We start from the raw sequence: 21,682 nt of genomic DNA, 5'->3' as shown, positions 1-21,682 counted from the left end.
AATGACTATAAATGCATTGCATTAATACCAGGTGTGTGGCTACTTCATCTGCTCTAGCGTCTTCTTCTTCTTCTTCTTCTTTTTTTTAACCCTTACCTTTTGTCTTAGAGTCAATACTGTGTATTGGCTCTAAGGCAGAAGAGTGGTAAGGGCTAAGTAATGGGGGTTAAGTGACTTGCCCAGGGTCACACAGCTGGGAAGTGTCTGAGGCCAGATTTGAACTTTAGGACCTCCCATCTCTAGGCCTCGCTCTCAATCCACTGAGCTACCTAGCTGTCCCCTGCTATAGCTTCTTGGAGTCATAGGTGATAGCTTGAGTGCCAGGTGGACACTATAGGTGGATGAGAAGTCCTGAAAAGCGTTCAGTCACCCCCACGCCAGAGATGTTAGTCCACCTTGACCATCCATACCCCCTTAGAAAGAAATGAGCCTTCCTAACTCTAGGTCTGGTATTCTATACACTGTACTGCCACCTAGCTAGCTGGCTAGTGGTCATAGCTTGGTAAAGTGTCTCAGCAGGGAGGTTAAACCAGGCTGAGATAACCAATGGGCCACAAACGCATCAGTGAGTTAGAGGGGATGTCTATCCCAAGCATGTGAAGACTTCTCTAGGAGGAATGGGTGGATGAAAACAATGTTTAATGGTAATGAAGGCAGCTGAATCGGGCACTTTAGAATGCTTAGAGCTTGTTCAGATATCAAAGATGCCAAGCTCATCCACTGCATGTTGTGCCATCACCAGTCATCCTGACTTTTGTCTTGCTACTGGACTTCAATGACTCCAGAAGAGAGAGTGAGGCTGACAACTTTATGCAACTCTGACTTGCCTAAATCCAATTCAAGTACGAGTCAAGACATCAACCCATGATGTCAACTGGCCCTCTATGGATCCCTTCCTTCTTTTATTGACTTCTTTAGGATCTGAATCTAATAATGGCACTGCTGGGTAAAAGGGAATGCAGAGTTTAGCTTTCAAGCTGTTTTCCAGAATAGATGGATTGATTTATAACTCCACCAAGGGTAAATTAATGTTCTGCTTTTCCCACAACCCACAACTTTTTCCTTTGTTTTTATCTTTGTCAATTTAAAGGATGTGAGATAAAATCTGAGTTGTTTTAATTTACATTTCTCTTTAAAAGTGACCTGGAATATTTTTCATAAGGTTACTGATAGCTTGTTTGTCTTATATTGAAAATGATCTTTTTATAACTTTTGAGCAATTAACATTAGAGAAGAGGGCAGCTAGGTTGCTCAGGGGATTATGAACCAGGTCTAGAGATGGTCCTAGGTTCAAATTTGGCCTCAGATACTTCCTAGCTGTGTGACCCTGGACAAGTCATTTAACCCCTATTGCCTAGCCCTTACCACTTTTTTTGCCTTAGAACCAATACACAGCATTGATTCTAAGATGGAAGGCAAGGATTTAAAAAAATTAGCATTGGAGAACAGCTTTTTGTCTTATCTGTGGCTCAATTCCATAGAGAATAAATATAGATGTCAATGTCTGTATGTATATGTGTCTTGGATAAGACACCTTTATTAGAGAAATTTTAAAGTTTCTACCCAGTTAATCATTTCCCTTCCAATTTTAATTGCATTGATTTTGCTTGTGTAAAACCCTTTCAATTTTATGTAATCTAAATTATCTATTTTTATTTTTGAAGTTCTATTGATTGTTTAATGAAGGCTTTTGCCTCTTGACATCAGTATGAAAGGTATGTCTTTCCTGTTTTCTTTATTTTTTTTAATGATGTGACTGTATATTTAGTTGGCAGAGTGCATTGTGACCCAATTTCCCCTACAGTTTTTTAAAATTAATTTTTATTTTGAACTTAACAAACACTAAATATAATGAGCATTTGACATAGTAGAACAGAAAAAGTTGTATGTGAAATTGTGTCTCTGATACAAAGTCATAAAAATCTTTTTTTTTTTTTTTTTTAAACCATCACTTTCTTGTCTGAGTATTAGATAGAAGGAATGGCTAGGCAATTGGGGTTAAGTGACTTGTCCTGAGTCACACAATGAAGAAGCATCTGAGGCCAAATTTGAACCTAGGTCTTCCTGACTCCAGGCCTGGTTTGCTATCCACTATGCTATCTAGCTGCCCTGAGGTCACAGAAATCTTAATAAAAAACTTAATTAAGCCAGACTCTTCATAGAACATTTATGGATGATGAGTCTGGAAGAACAAGAAACAGGAAAAGTAGATAATCACCATTAATTTTAACAACAAATTATCCTCTTCATCATTAACAGTGGAGATACTACATTTGGACTATATATCTCTAGTCTCTATATAGACTGTATATCTATAGTCTCTTTTGTGTTATATAAGGGAGTAAAAAAACCCTAAATAAAACAATATGGGAAAGGTACTTATGGAAAATTTCTCTATGGAGGCCACAGAAATTTGAATATATTGAGAGGTTGATTTTCTTAATATATCTGAAATAGAGGATATCAAATAACTGAAAAATGAATATTTCATGACTAATATAAAAAGGTAATTCGAAATTATCAGTAATTAACAAACTAAATGCCTTATTTTCTATCTCTACAAAATATTTATGAGAATCATTATATGTAAAGGGAAGAGTGGATGAAGATATGAAAAGGGAACCAGGAAGCTGGTATAAATGATATTCTAGATCAGACTTTCTCTTTACAATCACATAATTGATAGAATATAAAAGTCAATTAAAAAACCCAGGCTGCATTTAATAAATGCCTAAGATTTACTAGGCACCAGGAAGACAGATGATATAGACACTAAACTTAAAATAGTCTCTTCTCTGAAAGGCCTTCCATTCTACTGGAGTGGGGAATTGAATCAGTCAGTAGATAAATCTAGATTATGATCTGAAGAGGTCTAATAACTAAGCAGTGGTTCTCAAACTTTTTTTGTCCTACTGCCCCCTTTCCAGAAAAAATATTACTTAGCCCCCTGGAAATTAAGTTTTAAAAAATTTTAATAGCAATTAATAGGAAAGATATTAAATGCACCTGTGGCCATCACCGCTCTCCTGGATTGCTGCAGCACCCACCAGGGGGTGATGGCACCCACTTTGGGAATCACTGAACTACTAGGATTAGGAAAAGGCTTCCTACAGAAGGAAGCACATGAGATGAACCTTAAAGGAAGCAAAGGATTCTTTTTTCCTTTTATTTGAAGGCATTTTATTTTCCTATTTACATGTAGTGAGGTTTTCCAAAATTATAAAATCCAAACTGTCTCCTTCCCTTCCTTCCCTCTTTCTTCTCAGAGATGGTAAGCAATTTGATCTGAATCATATGTGTATTATCAGAAGTAAGGGATTCTAATAAGTGGAAGTGAGGAGTATCTGCATTCCAGGCATGTGGTATGGCTAATATAAAGGTAGAGGCATGAAGTTCAGAGAATAGCAAAAAGGCTAGTTTGCTTGAATATAGAGTGTACGAAAGGGAATAATTTGAAATAAGTTTGGAAAGGTAGACTGGAGTCAGACTGTCAGGGGCTTTAAATGCTGAACTGAGGAATTTGCATTTTACTGTAGAAGGAGAAGGGTACCACTAACATTTTTTCAGCATGGGAGTGATGTGGTCAGATTTGTGCTTTAGAAACATCAATTTCACAGTTGTGTGCAGGATGTATTATGAAAGAGGAGAAACTAGAATCTGAGGGTCCATTTAGGAGATTATTTGAATAGTTCAAATGATAAGAGGATGAGGGGCCAGAATTAGGGTGGTGAGCAGAGAAAAATAGATGGATACAAGAGAATTAAAAGTTAGAAGAGACAAGACTTGGTAACAGACTATAGAATCAAGAATAACTCTAAGATTATGAACCTGGGAAAATGGAAGGATGGTAATGACCTTAAAATAAACAGGGAAGTCTAGAGGGGGTAGATTTAAAGGAGAAAATTAATTCTGCTTTGGATATGTTGAATTTGAGATACTTACAGGATATCCAATAGGAGTTGTTCAACAGGCAACATATGATATGGAATTGGAGCTTAGAAAAGGTTAGGGCAAGGCATAGGAATTATTTACATAAAGATGATAAAAAAGGGGTAAGGATAGATCCTAGAAAGACAGTTAGGGGGTGAGGCATAGATAATGATCTTGCAAAGCATAATGAGGAGTAATTAGAGAGACAGAAGTAGAACCATGAGAGAGAAGTGTCATGAAAGCCAAGAGATGAGTAAGTATCCAGAAAAGAAGTGATCAACACTGAAAAATTGCAGAGAAATAAAGTAGAATGCAAACTGAAGAAGTCTATTGGATTTAACAATTAAGTGCTTATTGGTAAATAGTTGAGTGGAAGCAGACATAAGCTAGGAGGCAAACTGGTGAGAAGTGAAGAGGAAGTGATTAAATGTAGATAAGGGATGTATGTGACTCTTTCTGAGAGTTTGACTTTAAAAGAGAGAAAGAATTAAAGACAATCAAGAGAAGGCTTTCCTTCCTTCCTTCCTTCCTTCCTTCCTTCCTTCCTTCCTTCCTTCCTTCCTTCCTTCCTTCCTTCCTTCCTTCCTTCCTTCCTTCCTTCCTTCCTTCTTTTCTCCCTCCCCCTTTCCCTTCTCCCTCTCTCTCTTTCCCTTTCTTTCTTTCAAGAAGGGGGCAACATGAGTTTTTGTAATGTGTAAGTAGAAATTTTGTACCTTTGAACAATGTTCCCCAGAATTCCTTTAGTATTTCCCAGAATTCCTTTTAATCTCTCCACCACTTTGCCTGGTCACTCTTTGTATGTAGTTGGCTGTAACTCTGCCTCTTGCCTCTCATCTCTTGCTCTCCTTTCCTGCTACCATGGCTTGGTTAGTTGCCTTTTTACTCTAGCTTCTTAATTTTAGTTATTACTAATAAATCTTATTAAATATAATACTTGGAGATATTGTATATTAATTTTAAATCTTACAATAAGTAGCAGGGAAGGAACCAGGGGATAAGAAGACACTGAAGATGAGAAAATGAAAAGGAACACTTAGGGAGACAAATTTCAGGAGAAGGCAGAAGGGGATGGAATCAAGGGCACAAGTAGGGGAGATGACTAACAAAAAGAACAACTTTTTTTTCTTAGAGACTGGAGCAAAGAAGGAAAGAATGAGGGATGATGTAGGAATGTTTTGAAGTATGGAGTAGGGAGCTCATAAGAGATGGTCTTGGTTTTCTCAGTAAAGTAAGAACAGAGAAGGCAGATGGCAGATGTAATCTGTTAAGATGGAGCAAGGCAAAATAGCAACAGGTGAAAAAGATACTTCTGCCTTCTCTTTACCCATTTTCACTCCTCAATATCTTTTTTCTTCTCTAATTACCATAGATAGCATTTACAGTAAATAAAAGTGAAGACAAGAAGTATTCTTGCTTTACCCCTGATCCTAGGGAAAAGTTTGAAGTGTTTCTCCACTACAAATAATGCTAAGTTTTTGTTTTTGATATATACTTTTGAGCTTAATAAGGAAAGGCCTTTCTCCCCCTATATTTTTAGTGGTTTTTAAAAAATCCCATAAATAGTGCTATCTCTTAGGATTTCTTATTCTTTCCTACTATTATTTTCTTCTTGCTTTCTTTTACCCTGTAGTATTTATTTGCTTTTTTTTTTTCATTCTTACTTCACATTTTTGGTCTACCAGTTTTCCTATGAGGATTTCTTTCTTTTCCATTTTTTTCTTTTCATTTGATGTATTTTTTTTACCCCTTTTATGACATGGTGCAGGGAACAGGGCTTGGTCACTACTCACTTATCCATTTTGCCAAATTCCAATACCAAGCATTATTAAACTACTCATAATGCCAACTACTCAGCAAAAGAGGGAGCACAAGAACACATGAGAATGAGTGAGTTTGCTCAAAGGGATGAGACAGATTCCTTCACCTTCTCTTCAGAGAACTTCTAGGGTCCTGAGATTCATTTTTCTGGTCTAGTGGAAATTACATCTGTTTTTCTGCAATAGCACTTTGTTAATGTTTAAAAATAATATCTTGTGTACTATTCACCAGACCTTGTAGATATTCTATTGATTCCAAATAAGACTGTCATGGAAAATGGTGTCTGAAATCAGGTCCTTGGCCAACCTTTATTTTCAGACTGGAAGAAGTAATGCAATATTCATGGCTACAGGGACAAAGTGATGATGGGTTGGCTGGATCTGAATTAAATTTATTTATTTTTTCTTTAAGAAAGACGGATAGATCTATCTTTTATTTAGTCTAAAGCTGAACAGGAGTAAAATCTCACCCAATTCCGTGTCCTGAAGATGCCGCTGACCAAAGTTCTCAGTCTCCAGAGGAGGTTAGTTTCAATGAGGAATAGAAGAATGAGGAAAACAAAGCCAGAAACAGCCATAGAAGTCATGTATTTCCCAATCCCAGGAGCTTTCCATGCAAAGAAATTCTCTTGGTATTTAATATCTGGAGATGGTAAAAGGATATGTGTTCATTTAAAATGCGGGAGTGCTATGGCTTCTCTCTTCCCTTTTACTTAACTATGGAAAAAGCCTCCCTGTCACTCTCTTCATAATAACCCCCAAAGAGACCCTTATGTCTTTGAGAGGCCTAGGAAGGCCATGCCATTTTCCCCACAATTTGACTAATTCAGCTTCCTATTAACCTTAGATTCTCTGCCCTGTAGCAACTCAGTGTGGCCATGCCATGAAAGGTTTGGGGAAGAGGTAAATGTTTAGAAAAAGGCCCCAACCTACCTGAACTGCAGCCAATGTTAACTAGGTTCCTGGGAAGGGAAGAAGCCCTGTGCTTCCTTTCCCTCTTCTCCACCATTACACTACTGGTTTCATTCATATCAAACTGCCTTCTGCTCTGTTGTTTCCAGGTATCCTAAAGTTATAAGTCTGAATTACAGATTTTCCACCATGTGTATATGGAGCCTAAAACTATCATCAGTTTATTTATGAGTTACTGTTATACTAGAAACTACAGTTATAGGGATACCACAGAGGTGGGTCTCCAAGTCACTTGGGGCCATGGCTTGTGGGTGTGGGTTCAGAAAACCCAAATGCAGCCAAGTCATCTCTAGCAACAAGGATCAATGAACATTATTCTGTCTGCTTTTAAGTATTAAAAGTGGCAAAAAAAGGAACTGCTAAAACAGGGGCTAGGGGAAATTCGGGATACTTACTAAATTTCTTGCAGTTATGGGCTGCAATCTCAGAAGATGTGCAGTATTTCTTGGTCTCAAAGTTTTCAAAAAAGTTGCTTATAGACATTCCTAGGCTGTGACTGGGCAATGCCAGGAAAACCATATCTAAGGTTTTAGAAAGTTGCAACAATTTGAGTCCTGCAATGGAAATGATAGGTTAGTTCATTATGCAGCAAATCCATCTTTCTCCAGGGCAGCAAAATTAGGCTAGTTGAATAACCCTTAAATCACAGAAATTCTCTGCATTCCTTTCCTATCACTCCATTTGAAAACAACTGTGTTACTTTGGGAATTTTGGGGCTGAGGTTACCAAACTACTCATCTTTGTATCTTCCTTACTTCAGGCCCAGAAGTAAAAAAAATTATCTTTTTTCCTGGGGCTTAAAAGCACTGGGTATGTTCCTGGATTCCCTTGAACTTTCTCAAACTAGTTAAAACAAGTTGTCAGGGAGGAAATACCAACAATTTCACCAAATACTAACCCAAGATGGTTTCCCAAAGTTATGTGATATCAAGATGGAAAAAAGATATGACAAGGCAGCTATACAAAAATAGCTGATTTTTCTAACTTGAAGTCAGCATGTCTGTTTAGTTGTAACAAATGACTAAAACATTTGTGAAAAACAAAGACTTACCTTGATATTTCAGAAATTGTCTATTTAATGATGGTTCCTATTCTTGAACTCACTTCTCATCAGTCTCATTATTTGGAGAAGGGATCATCATGTGTCTATTAGTAGGGAGGGATGATGACAGATTCAGTGTACCCTACCTGGCATGCGCAAGATGCTGATGATAAGAAAGGTGGCAAGGCCTGAGAGGATGTTGAATATGCTAAGTCTGGTGTAGGCAGCTGCAGCTCCAGAAAAAAAGAAGCTCATCAGGTACATAAGAGGAATGATGGACCAACCATAAAGCATTAAGATCATCAGAGCATCTGCAAGGTGGTTATCCTGGGTGAAAACTTCCACATTAAAGGCTCTGAACACCACCTAGGTCACAGAGACATCATATTTAGAAGGGAGATGGGGCGAAAAGGATGACAAAAGGACAAAGAAATAAAGTCATAACAGTAGTAAGAAGAAATAGTGAAGTGCTATTTCAAATACTCTTAAAAATAGATATAGAACTCCTAATTTCCCATAAAAAGGACACTTCAGCAATAAAACACATGTGCTCATGCTCTATTAAAGCAGTTTAAAGACAACGAGTCACCTTTTTCCCGATTAGAGGACATTCCTTCTCCTCTTTGGAAAAAAAGGCAGAGGAGGGATGCTCCACCTTGTGAGGATGCCCTAGTGATGCCAGTCTGGACAGACCAAACATAGAAGAATGGAGGCCAAGAGAAGATTACTGTTTTCTGTAGATCCTAGGAAACTGAGGCAAAGAGTGTCTAATTTTGCTTCCTCCACCATCATGTTCCTTGGATGGATTTAGTGCCTGGATACCAATTGTCAAAGGAGAAACTCCAAAGAAGAACCAGAACAATGTACACAATGACCACAATAGTACAAAGGAAAATAATACTGAATGATTTTGGAACTCTGACTAATACATTATCTAGTAGGGACCTGAGAGGGCTGAAGGTGACACAAATTTGCTATTTTGTGGCAGGAAGGTGATGGACTATAGGTGTAAAATGAAGAATATGGCCAAGGTATGGATTTATTGACCTTAATTTGTTTTTAAATTTTAATTAGTTTATTTTTTAAACTGCTGGTAATGTCTTATTTTTCCCTCATACATATAAAAACAATTTTTGGAATTCGTTTTCTAACATTTTGAGTTCCACAATTCTCTTCCCTCCCTTCTTTTTCTTCTCTCCTCCTGAGATGGCAAGTAATTTGCTATTGGGTATACATGTGCTACTACTGTACAAACATTACCATATTTGGAATGTTGTGAGAAAAGATACTTAAAAAAACACCCACAAGGAAAATAAAATGAAGAACTGCTTTGAACTGCTTTCAAATATCACCAGTTCTTTCTCTGCAGGTGGACGGCATTTTTCATCATAAACCCTTTGGAATTGTCTTGTATCACTGTGTTGCTGGGAATAGCTAAGTCATTCATAGTTGTTCACTGTACAATATTGCTGTTGCTGTGTATAATGTTCTCATGGTTCTTCTCATCTCACTTTGTGTCAGTTCATGTAGATCTTTCAGGATTTTTCTGAAACCCTTTTGCTCATCATTTCTTTTAGAACAATGGCATTACATTACAATCATACACCACCTGTTTAGCCATTCCCCAATTGATGGACATCCCTCAGTTTCCAATTTTTTGTCACCACAAAAAGATCTGCTATAAATACTTTTGCACAAATGGGTCCTTCCCCCCTCTTTAAAAAAGTCTCTATGGGATACAGATCCAGTAGTGGATCAATTTATACCTCCACCAATAGTGCATTAGTGTCCTGATTTCCTCACATTCCCTTCGACATTCATCATTTTCCTTTTCTGTCATATTAGCAATCTTATAGATGTGAGGTGGTACCTCAGACTTGTTTTCATTTGCATTTCTCTAATCAATACTGATTTAGAGCATTTTTTCATATGACTATGGATAGCTTTGATGTCTTCTTCTGAAAAATGCCTGTTCATAATCCTTTGGTCAATCATAGATTGAGGAATATTCTTATAAACCTGATTATGTTCCCTATGTATAAGAAATGAGGCCTTTGTCATTAGAGATACTTGCCGTAAAATTGCCCCCCTGGGCCCAGTTTTCTGTTTCCTTTTTAATCCTGGTTGTATTGGTTTTGTTTGTGTATAAAACCTTTAATTTAATGTAGCCAAAATAATTTTATTTTATATCTCATAATTCTCTCTATCTCTAGTGTAGTCATTAATTTTTCTCTTATCCACAGACTCAACAGGTAAATTATTCAATGCTTCCCTAATCTCTTTATAGTAGTACCCTTTATGTCTAAATTATGTGTCCACTTTGACCTTGCCTTGGTATACAGTTGAAGATGTGGATCCATATCTAATTTTTGTCATAATGTTTTCTAGTTTTCCCAGCAATTTTTAAGTTCTTATCACAGAAATCTGGATCTTTGGGTTTATCAAATACTAGATTACTAGTCATTTTCTACTGTGTATTGTGTACCTAACCTATTCTACTGGTCCACCACTCTATCTCTTAGCCAATACCAGATTGTTCTGATTACTACTGCTTTATAATATAGTTTGAGATCTGGTAACAGCTAGGACATCTTTTACTTTTTTTTTCCCCATTAAGTCCCTTGATAGTGTTGACCTTTAGTTCTTCCAAATGAAATTTGTTATTATTTTGTCTTGCTCTCTGAAATTCTTTTTTGGTAGTTTGATTGGTTTGTCACTTACTAGATAGATTAGTTTAGGTAGAACTGTCATTTTTATTATGTTGGCTTGGCCTACCCTCAAGCAACTAATGTTTTTCCAATTACATAGTTCTTTTTTTTTTAAACCCTTAACTTCTGTGTATTGGCTCATAGATGGAAGAGTGGTAAGGGTGGGCAATGGGGAGCTGGGAAGTGTTTAAGGCTGGCTTTGAGCCTAGGACCTCCCGTCTCTAGGCCTGACTCTCAATCCACTGAGTTACCCAGCTTCCCCCCAATTACATAGTTCTGACTTTATCTGTGTGAAAAGCATTTTGTAATTGTGTTCATTTAGTTCTTGGGTTTGTTTTGGCAGGTAAACCCCTAGATATTTTATATCATCTATAGTTTTTTAAATGGAATTTCTCTTTCTATCTCTTGATGCTAGACTTTGTTAATAATATGTAGGACTATACTTATTTGTTACAAAGGAAAATTCTATTTGAAGGGTAGTCATTGGGAAGTAAGAGTCATATTCAAAAAAGAAAGAAACATCAAATAAAACACTGAAAGAGGAAAAAAATAAGCAAAAGTGAATCTCCTATAATGGTGGGTCCCAACTGACACATTAACCAACACTCACCAGCAGCAGTGAACAGGAGACAAGGAAGGTAAGGAGATCCCACAGCAGGGCAGAAAGCCAAAAATGAATGACATAGACTCCACTGACAAACTGGATATGCTTTGCCTTCATGTCTCTCTCAATGACTGCCAGGATGGAAAATGTACTGGCTAAGAAAGCCATGCTGAAGAGCAAATTAAGAGCTAGATGAAATCCTGTGTGGCCTCTGCAAGAGATGGAATGGGTAGAGGAGAACTCTCAATACTTCTGACTAAAAGAAAAGAGCAATTTATTTTGCAGCTATATTCCAGAACATGACCTGCTAACAAAAAATTAAACCAGCTGGGCAGGGGGAGATGCTCATGGAATGAAAGCCTCAATCCTTGGTGAAACCAAGGTTCATTCACTTACTCATCGGCTTGTTCTGTTGTGGTCTGGCTGGCACCTCGAGGTTGAGGGTAGTTAGAGACAGTAATGGAAGCACTGGGGCCAGAAAGTAGCTTGAACAGAATATTGTCCACGATGGCCAGAGCAGTGGCAGGAGAGTGGTAGGCTTGGTTGTTGAATAGAGCAGTGATAACTGTTTGGTCTCTGACATCTTTGAAGGAAGCTGCCACAAGGCATCGTTCATTAAAGCCTTCACCTTCTACTGAGGCCCTAAAAATCAGGAACTCTTCCAAATCACCTTGGGTGGTTAAGTAACAAGAAAGCCACATGAATTTATTGAATTTAATTCAAAAGATATTTATTAAGCACCTACCAAATGTGAAGCTTTATATTAAGTACTGAAGGAGATACAACAATATATTAGAAATAGTTTCTGCTCTTAAAGAACTTACAAGTTAGGAGTGTATGTGTATGTGGAGAGGGGAAAGAGGTATTCACCAGATTATAATAGCCAGAATATAGACAATACAAAAAGTATCAAGTGCTACTAGGGTTCTGAGGAAAGATACTTTCTGTTGGGAAGAACTGGGGAAAATTTCCTGGAGGAGAGAAGGCATTAGGACAGGATCTTTAAGTATCAGTAGGTTTGCTGTGTGTGACGGGAGTGGCTGGGATGGGCCAACATTCCATGTCTAGAGAATAGTATAAACAAGGGTAGAAAGCTGAGAAGTAATGGGACATGTTCCCAGAATACTAAGTTCCACAAATTATTGGAGGGTGAAGTATCAAAGGAGAAAAATGTGAAATAAGGCTGCTGCTATTGGCCAGTGCTGTACCACTCTGAAAGCCAGTGTGCTGGATGATGATGTCATACTTCTCACAAGCTCATTTCCTGGCAGACAGGTCTTCACCTACCAGCAGCACTCACCTAACACCTCCCGGGGGACCTGTTTCTCAGCCTGCAGCATATCTTTAAAGCGTTCTGAAAGCTGCTGATCCAGTTTGGAGGTTCCATAAATGGAAAAGGGCACAACTGTCTGACCATATTGATCCAAGGTTAGTTGTAAGATGGGGTCATCTCGAATGGCTGAGGAGTAGTTGATGGCCATGAGAGCTAATGTGATGCAAGTCAGAGGCACAAGGATCTGCGCCACCAGGATCTTCCAGTTGCGCCAGCTGTACAAAGCCTTCTTTGTGAACATGGCATAGAACTGCTGGCAATGAAGGTAGAACTAGAAGAAAGAGATGATGGACCTGGAGTTATATGGTTAAACAGAGGTAAGCATATTGGGTCACATATCTTTCCTGAACTTGCCAGGCGTACAGTCCCAAGTAAGAATGCTCACCCTGGCGTTAAATTTGATGGAAGTACAATCTTCCTTGATTAAGGCTCCAATGCTGTCAGTGAGGTCCATTATTCCACTGAGGTTGTTATCCATGGCCCAGTCACTTGCCCGTCTTTCATGCTGGTACTGCAAGGCAGGAAGTTGTATGGCTTGGATATCCATACTTGAATCTACAAGCTTGCCAACTCTGAATCAAAAAAGTACAAGACATTTTTATTATAAATACAGATAAAAGTCAATTGAATTTGGTCAATGTGAAAAATATCATATTGAAAAGGTTATTCAGCACTTCTACTGAACAAAGAGAAAGAAGAAAAAAAGGGTGGTATCTCAAACTACTAGTGTGGACTTCTTTCTATAACTCCCTAATCTATGTATCCAGTCAGTTAATAAACCCTTGTTAAGTGCCTACTCTATGTGTTAAGTATTGAAGATACAAAAAGAGGCAAAAGATAGCTCGAAGTCTAATAGGGGAAGGACTATGTACAAACAAATGATATATAGGATAAATTGGAAATAATCAACAGTGAGAAAGGCACTAGAATGAAGGGGAATCAGGAAAGGCTTCCTGTAGAAGGTGGGATTTAAACTGAGGCTTGAAAGAAGCTAGAAGAGCCAATAGGTAGAGATGATGAGGGAGAGCTTTCTGGCAGTTGGGGTCAATCAGTGAAAATGCCTGGAAGTAGGAAATGGAGTCTCTTATTCAAGGAAAACAAGGAACTTGGTATCATTGGGTCAAAGAATATGTGGCAATGGAGGTAAAAAGTGGAACTGAAAGCTGGAGGGAGCAGTTGGACTTTATATGAAGGGTTTTGAAAGCCAGAGTAGCTTTTGTATTTGATCACTGGAGATCACTGAGCAAGGGAGTAGCATGGTTGGAGTTGCTCTTTAGGAAAATTAAATTGGCAATTGAGGAGAGAACAGACTGAAATGGGGAAACTTGTGATAGGCAGACCAACCATTAATGTATTAACAGTAGTCCACCCACAGGATGAGGGCCTACACCAAGGTGATTGTCAGTACCAAAGGAGAAAAGGGAATGTATTTGAGAGATTTACAAAGGTGAGATTTAATATATCCAACTGTAGTCCATCTTCTTAGCTGCAGTCTCACATTATGAATTGTCTACTGGTCATTAAAACTAGATGTTCCCTTGATAGCTCAAATTTAACATGTTTAAATCTATGTGAGATATCCACACTTACACCTCTGAATTTCCTTATTTCTGTCAGGGGCATCATTATCCTTCCAGTTTTCCAGATTTGAAATCTTAGTGTTATCCCCAACTCATTCTCACTCACTTCATATACCCAATTAATTGCCAAACCTTTTAATTTCCATCTCTATAACCCCTCACACATGTCTCTTTCTCTCTATTGGCCACCTTGGTTCTTGCCCTCATTATGTAACATCTGAACTCCTGCAAGAACTTTTTATTTGGTCTTCCTGGCTCAAGTCTTTACTTTAGTCCATTCAGTTATTAAATTGATTTTCCTAAAGTGAAAATCCATATCATCCCCATTCTCAAAAAAAAACACCAGTGCTTAGGATCATATATAAATTTCATTGTTAGGCATTAAAAAGCTCTTCACAACATGGCCACTTTCTACTCTCCAGGTTTCTTATACAGAATGTGATACTTGAACTGAAAACTCTTACTTTTTGTCTTAAAATCAATACAGAGCATTGGTTCCAAGACAGAAAAGCGGTAAGGGCTCAGCAATTGGAGTTAAGTGACTTGCCCAGGGTCAAAACAGTTAGGAAGTGTCTGAGGCCAGATTGAACCTAGGCCTCTAGATCTAGTTTTCTATTCCACTGAGCCACCTAGTTGCTCCTTGAGCTAATTCTTTTAAAAAACAAACAAACAAATAAACAAACAAAGAACCCCAGGGATTCCAAGAGGCAGAGGGGGATTATTTCAGGCATGGTGGATAGCCTGGGAGAAAACATGAAAATAGATCAGATCATTTTTGCTCTTGTTGTCTGGCTTCTATCACCTTTCTATAAGAAACCTCGCTATTAAAAATATATTTACTCAGTCTGACATTTTCAGTCCTCATTTTGTTCACTAATGTAGAAAACTCGGCTTGGAAGCAGCAACAGGGGTTTAACCAAGTTAATCTCAATATACATTAGAGGATCAGCCTAATATTTATATAGTATTTATCAGTTTTTACAAGGAGGGGGGCAAAGGAGTTATTCTTATTGCCATTTCAGACAAATTCAAAGAGGTTAAAATGGCTGAAGTGGTATGGCTATTAAGTGATTAAATTTACACCAGAACTCAGGCCTTCTGACTACTGGTATCCAGTGTATTCTAAATTGCAACCTGTTGCAGATGTCTGAAACAGTGTGAGAATTCTCTAGTTATGTTAGCAAAGAATTTCTTATCTGGCATAATAATTCTGGGAGAACTAAATGTCAGTTATTAAGTTATTAATTCTTCTAAGTATTCACCTAGAGAAAATCTGGACTGGAAAACATTCTTCATGTACCTTTTCCTGGCAAAACTGTCATATTATATAATATTCATAATAGTATCTAGAATAAACCTAAGGGAAATGATGCATATTTTAACCTTAGGCATTATTAGTATTTTGACTTCCTAAATCAATTTACCTTTCTCTTTTGCAGAGATAGACATTTTAGAATACATTTAAAAGTAATAATTCTCCCTCCAGTCTTTCAACCACCAATACTACTACTTTTTTTTTAACCCTTACCTTCTGTCTTAGAATTAATTCTAATTATCAGTTCAAAGCAGATGATGGGTAAATGCTAGATAATTGGGGCTAAATGATTTGCCCAGTGTCTCACAACTAGGAGTGTCTGAGGCCAGATTTGAATCCAGGTACTCTGGATTTTAGGCCTGGCACTCTATCCGCTGTGCTACCTAGCTGCCCCATCAATACTTCTAAACTCTTAAGTGATCATAACAACAAAGCTCAGAGTTAAATACTTACCTAAGAAAGACTTCTTCCATGGTGGTAACAGATGCCCCATAGCTGGCAATACCTAGCTCTTTCTGTTTCAGTTCCAATTCAGTAAATAGAGTTTCAAACCTATAAGGAAGAAGGGAATAGAATGAAAATGACCAGTTTGGATATCCTTTAAAAAAATACATGGAAAAAAGTATGCAAGCTATATAAGAAAAATAAGCATATAAGTAAACTAAAACAAACCCAAGACTATATTTTTTCCTCATTACTTAACAACTGCTAGCTCCATTCCAAAAGGCATATCAGCTTTAATAAAGCAATAACTGTACCATCCTTTTCAATTTTTCTGGGTATATGCATAGCATGAATTTGCTGCATGTTATTTTGTCAGCATGTATAATTTTTTTTTCATTCTGCTTTCTTTACTCTGTATCACTTTATATGTGTATTCTTGTGCTTCTTTGAATTCTTCAAAACTATCAATTCTCATTGTAGTTATATTCTATTACATTTTGTATATCATAATCTATTCAGTCATTCCTTGCCTAAGACAGCTAGGTGTTTTAGCATTGAACTTGGAGTCAAAAAACCCCGAGTTCAAATCTAGCCTGAGACGTTTTACTAGTTTTAAGTCCTTAGGTAAGCCATTTAACTTGTCTAAGTTTTTACAGCTGTAAAATGGAGATAATAATTGCATCTCCTGTCTGGGTTGTTGTGAGAATAAGATGAGATAAGTGTTTCACATAGTGCCACATAGTAGCTATACAGATTCTAGTTATCATCATCATCATATTTATTTATTATTTATATATTTATTATTATATGCACCTACTTTGTTTCTGGTCTAGTTTTGTTAAATTTTAATAACATAACTAGATCTTCTAGGAATTTTTTTGCAATGAATCTTCCCCTCCCCCCTATTTTTTGTCAATAATCTCCTTGGAATATAATACTAGCAAGGGGACTGTTAGGTAAAAGGCTACACATTTTTCTAATTCTTATTATTTCACATAATTCTTGATTGCTTTCCAAAAACACTAGATCAATTTCATAGTTAATAGCAATGTTGCCTATTTCATTTTAGCCTTGCCAGCCCTGGATATACTTATTTTTGCCAATTTGCCAATTTGATGCCAAGGGGATAGGATCTTAAGAGTTTTAATGTGAACTTCTCTGATTACTAGGGATTTTGATTTTTTTTTTGGTGAGATTACTGATAGTTTATATTTCTTTTTTACTTCTTTATATCCTTTGACAATCTATTGAATGGAATGTAGTTCTTACTCTGCTGGATTTGAATCAGTTCCATGTAAATTTCAGATGTCACAGTTTTATCTCAAGAATTTGATAGAAAAATTTTAAAGTATTATCAAATGATAAAAAAAACCTGTTACCATCTGTCTTAGACTCAATACTGTGTACTGGTTACAAGGCAGAAGAGTGATAAAGGCGAAGCAATCGGGGTTAAATGACTTGCTCAGGGTCACACTGGTAGGAAGTGTCAGCCCAGATTTGAACCTGTCTCTAGGCCTGGCTCTCAACCTACTGGGCCATCTATAATCTGAGGCCCCCAGGATGAGTGAACCCCAGTAAAATCAAAACCATAGTCTAGATAAAGCCAGATATGTAGCTCACTCCTCACATGAGGCCCCCCAAATCCTTCCTTTCCACCCCTCCTTCTTATACTTTGCAGAAACTGCATGTCCTTTCAAGGAATTACTGATGCAGGGATTCTATAAGAATCTGAGTTAGATCATTACACATTGACCTACTGATTTATCAGCCTATAGAAAGCTCTCTCTAAGCTTTGGTGAGGTAAACAGAATCATTGTTCTAAGACTGTAAATTGTTACTAACCATTGTCCATGTAAAAAGATTACCTAATCCTTAAACTTACATAACATTATCCTATATAACACTAGCTGACCAATAAACTTGCCACCTGCTTGCCATCAGCTCTCCTGAATCTGTCTGCATTCTTACCCTGCAGGACCCCCAATCAGGTGGTCCTTGGTAGTCCTGACAATAATCAAAAATTTTAAAGCACACAAAAAATATAATTGTTCCTTTGCTCTAATTTTTTTGAGTGCTTTAAAAATATTTATTTTGTGACCAGTAGTAGCCTGGTAAAAAGTTTAACAACTAGTTATATGAAAAACAATTGAAGCAAGGCAGTTGTAAGTTTAATCTGCATTCTTAATATTTTCCTCATTCTTTCTTAAGTCCATAATGCATATAAAGTGAGGCAGAGTAAAGAAAGCAGAATCAAAAGAACATTATACATGTTGATGAGAACCACATGGTAAAATCAACAAAACAAATTAAGCTCTGATTTGTAGTGTTTGCAGATTTCCAAGATGTAAATGCTTCCACTGAAAATTTAACAATTTAACAATTAAATTTAACAATCAGGTCTTGGGAGGCATTAAAAAAAACCAAACAAACCTTACCTTCCATCTTAGAATCAATACTGTGTATTGATTGGTCCCTTATCCTAGCACAGTGAGTAGTACACAGAAGGCACATGCTAAATACTTGCTGAATATGGCTTGGTTCTTTGAGTTGTTGTGTTTCAGTTTTTCTCTGGCCACTGATGACTTAGCTCTCATGCTAAGATCCAGGCCTTACTCTTTCCCCATCAGATCCTCCTTTACTTATTCATTATACAATTTGATCTACCTTATGTTAGGGCCAACTTTGCTCCTTGGACCATCCCTGAAGATCACTTGCTACTGTATAGACAGTCTTTCATATGTTGAAGACGTTTCCTTCCTGCTATTTGCTCATTTTCTTGTCCTTTTCTTTTCCTCACATAAAAGGCCACTCTCTTTTGAAGTTCCTTGGTTGTTCTCCTTTTATCTCCTTCCCCTTTTGAGTTTTAGGCATTTTTAGTTACTCATGAGGAAGATGCAGTGAACTGTGCAGTGAGGTTTTCTGCAACCTCTTACTCTACTTATTTTACGGAACTCAATTAGATAATGTTAACTTATCTATGACATTTGATGTCCTTACTTTCTTGTAGGACTGAGCATCCAAAGTCTCTATTGCATGATATTTATATGGTCATTGTAAACCCAAAGGAGCCTAATGAATAAGTCCCTAATAAATCAATCTCCTTTGGGAATTTCAGATATGTAGTAGTTAAGTTAGTTTATGAAAGATTGACAATGGATTATATAATCACCTCAAGAAGGAAATCAAGAACATTTAAAAAATAATTCATTGGGCCTGCACCTTAAAAATGATTACACTGACTAAATTAGAAGCAAAGGATCTAAGCTTTTCCCCAAGGTGTATAGCAAAATCATGTGTTTGCTTTATAGAAAGTAGAAAAGTCCTCTACTTCAAATTCTGATTTCACCCAGTTTTGGGAGTGCAACAGTGTCATGATTCATTATGTTACATATGAGTGACAACTAAGCTTCTAAATACTCCTTAAAATGAGCCAAATACTCCTTTCTGGAAATTTGATGGTGCCAGTGACATACCCATTACTCTTTTACACCTTCCCCAAGATTATCCGTGTTCTAGTAGTTTATTAAGAGTGCTTTTCATGGTATGACTTTCCTAACTGTTTATACTATGTATATGGTAGCAATGTATGTAACATAACACAGGCCTTGCCTATCAGAACTCATCTACCAAATCTCTGGAATCTAGAAAATAATTGCAGACTTTGAGCAAATAAAAGATATTGGTTTAGAACTCTTTGGATTCATACCTATGTGCACTCTCCTTGGGGAGGATAAATGATAATTCAGCTCCAACGTTGCTCTCCAAAATGGCATTTGGTATATGATGATAAACCAGACGAGAAATTTCACTGGTGTTACAATGAAGTTCCTTCACTATGATCATATGATACCCTGCACCTGAAAGAAGGCATTTAAAAGCCTGGATGAAACCATAGAAATTTTAATAGTTCTCTTCTCTAGACCACATTTGGTAAACTCCATGGGAGATGAGATAGAGAACCTAGATAGAGAATGGTTTGCATGCATCAAAGAGCTGATCTCAGGAGATCAGTATTTTTACTCAGAATCTTGTCTCCTATTCCTCATTAGATGACTTGATAATATGAGTTTGGGGGGTGATTGGCTTAATAAAGAAACTAATTTAGGAAGAAGGTTGCTACAAATATACAACTAACTAGGTGAGAAAATTCCATTAGATTAATGTCTTGAGTTTTGTTAGAGTTGAAAATAAAGACATCTATAGGGGAAAAAAATTCATGCTCTGGAACATTTACCTACTCTCTGAGACAGAATTCTATTAGATACGAATATGGCTTATCTTTATATATGTTGTACCTAGGGCCAAGGATCCAGGAAGTTCAAGGTAAGAAAGCTTTTCATTACCAGACTTTAGGAACCATGTATGACATGAACCTACAAAGGGTTTGATGTTAACTCAGCAATGAAGAAAAGGACTAGAGACACCTAGTTTTCTTCTCTTGTCCTCCTCACCATATTTGTGCTTGAGGAAAAGTGATGAGCCACAACATTGCAGGTCCCCTTTGGCCATAATAGCAATTCGGTCCCCCAAGAGGTCAGCCTCATCCATAAAGTGTGTGGTCAGCACAATGGTGCGGTCATTTTTCTGCTGCTGAAGGAGATCCCAGGTGGCTCTCCGTGAAATTGGGTCCATGCCTGAAGTTGGTTCATCTAGCATCACTACCTACAGACCCAAAAGGGATAGTCATAAGACTAGTCAAATGGTACCTTGCCACTTACCAAGTCAGGTGGGGGTCCTGTTCCTGTATGTTCTTCTCCTGTTGGTGAAAATGTTCTTGCCACTGTAATGGTCTATTCAGGGGAGTACAGTGAGTTTTACTTAGATATAGCAGCTGCTATATGAAATATATTATCTGTTAGGCATTCACTTTTCTGGCTGAGATGAGAGATAGTGGGGCAAGGTCAATTGTCTGAGGACAGACAAAAGGCCCAGGAGTAAACCAGATTTAGAGATCCCCTCACTATTATGACCCGCCTCCCCCATACTAACCTAACTAATGATCTTACTGCCCTTTGAGGATATCTTATTAGTCTTCTTAGGAAGAATAGTCATACAAGCTCTTCAAGTCTGTATCAGCTAATGTTTTTGCCAGTCTGCAGAGGCTATCTGGTTCCACCCAATACTGTACCTTTGAGCCTCCTATGAGTGCGATGCCAACAGAGACTTTTCGTTTCATTCCTCCACTTAGTGACTTTGAAAGTGAGTGGCGTTTATTCTCCAAATCAAGAATGTTCAAGATATGATTGACTTCCTCAGGACATTTTTGCTCAGATAATCCTTTCATCTATGAGACCAAGTATGTGAGAGAATTTTAGATTGCAGCTTTCTGAGAGGAGCCTGACTCAGCACTGTAGAGTTGACAGAGCACTGAACTTAAAAGTCAGGAGTGGTAGGTTCATGTACTTACTAGCTGTGTGAAGATGGGCAAGCTACATAACTATTTAATACCTCCTCCCCCATCTTCATTTCCTCTGCATCTCTCACCTTTCTACCTCCTTCCTTTTCTCCAGAGTTCTTCAAAATACATTTTGGGACTCTGTGAGGAGAGTGCTATGAGCTAAACAAAAAAACGTATTTATTTTAGACTCGCCTGAGCATAGAAATAAAGGTGTTCGGCCACTGTCATATAGTCAAAGAGGACATCATGCTGAGGGCATAAGCCCAGGCTCTTCCGGATCTGAACTATGTCATGTGAGATCTCATACCCATTGATATATGCCCGTCCACTTGTTGGGGGAAAAAGACCTAGGAAGAAGCAGAAGATGACCCAGTACGACTTTAGTGATGATGGCTTAATTCATTCCCCATCAGCAGCTGGAGATTAATTATAAATGATGCTAGCCTCTTTGAAGTTCCTTGCTTGTTGCTCCTCTCCCAAACCCAGGAATTTCCACTGGCTATTCCTCATGCTTGGGATATTCTCCCTTTTAGTCTCCA

The 21,682-nt window shown here is 37.6% G+C and overlaps 1 protein-coding gene across 1 annotated transcript in view; it reads right to left on the bottom strand.

Moving 5' to 3' along the window:
• The window catches only part of ABCA3 (ATP binding cassette subfamily A member 3), a 79,753-nt gene that overhangs the window by 15,712 nt on the left and 42,359 nt on the right, over positions 1 to 21,682 (bottom strand). Inside the window, exons 12-23 of the mRNA XM_044657170.1 lie at positions 21,336 to 21,490; positions 20,874 to 21,029; positions 20,197 to 20,407; positions 19,452 to 19,602; positions 15,755 to 15,853; positions 12,792 to 12,978; positions 12,374 to 12,677; positions 11,470 to 11,743; positions 11,080 to 11,284; positions 7,908 to 8,127; positions 7,115 to 7,273; positions 6,218 to 6,390 (exon numbers count right to left, since the gene is read on the bottom strand). Coding sequence (XP_044513105.1) covers positions 6,218 to 6,390; positions 7,115 to 7,273; positions 7,908 to 8,127; positions 11,080 to 11,284; positions 11,470 to 11,743; positions 12,374 to 12,677; positions 12,792 to 12,978; positions 15,755 to 15,853; positions 19,452 to 19,602; positions 20,197 to 20,407; positions 20,874 to 21,029; positions 21,336 to 21,490 — 2,294 coding nt within the window. The remainder of the gene's footprint in view (positions 1 to 6,217; positions 6,391 to 7,114; positions 7,274 to 7,907; positions 8,128 to 11,079; positions 11,285 to 11,469; positions 11,744 to 12,373; positions 12,678 to 12,791; positions 12,979 to 15,754; positions 15,854 to 19,451; positions 19,603 to 20,196; positions 20,408 to 20,873; positions 21,030 to 21,335; positions 21,491 to 21,682) is intronic.

Source organism: Gracilinanus agilis, chromosome 1 (genome assembly GCF_016433145.1).
Source record: "Gracilinanus agilis isolate LMUSP501 chromosome 1, AgileGrace, whole genome shotgun sequence".
Classification (NCBI taxonomy): domain Eukaryota; kingdom Metazoa; phylum Chordata; class Mammalia; order Didelphimorphia; family Didelphidae; genus Gracilinanus; species Gracilinanus agilis.
The sequence above is the reverse complement of the archived record's forward strand: the minus strand, read 5'-3'. Positions and strand labels throughout refer to the sequence as shown.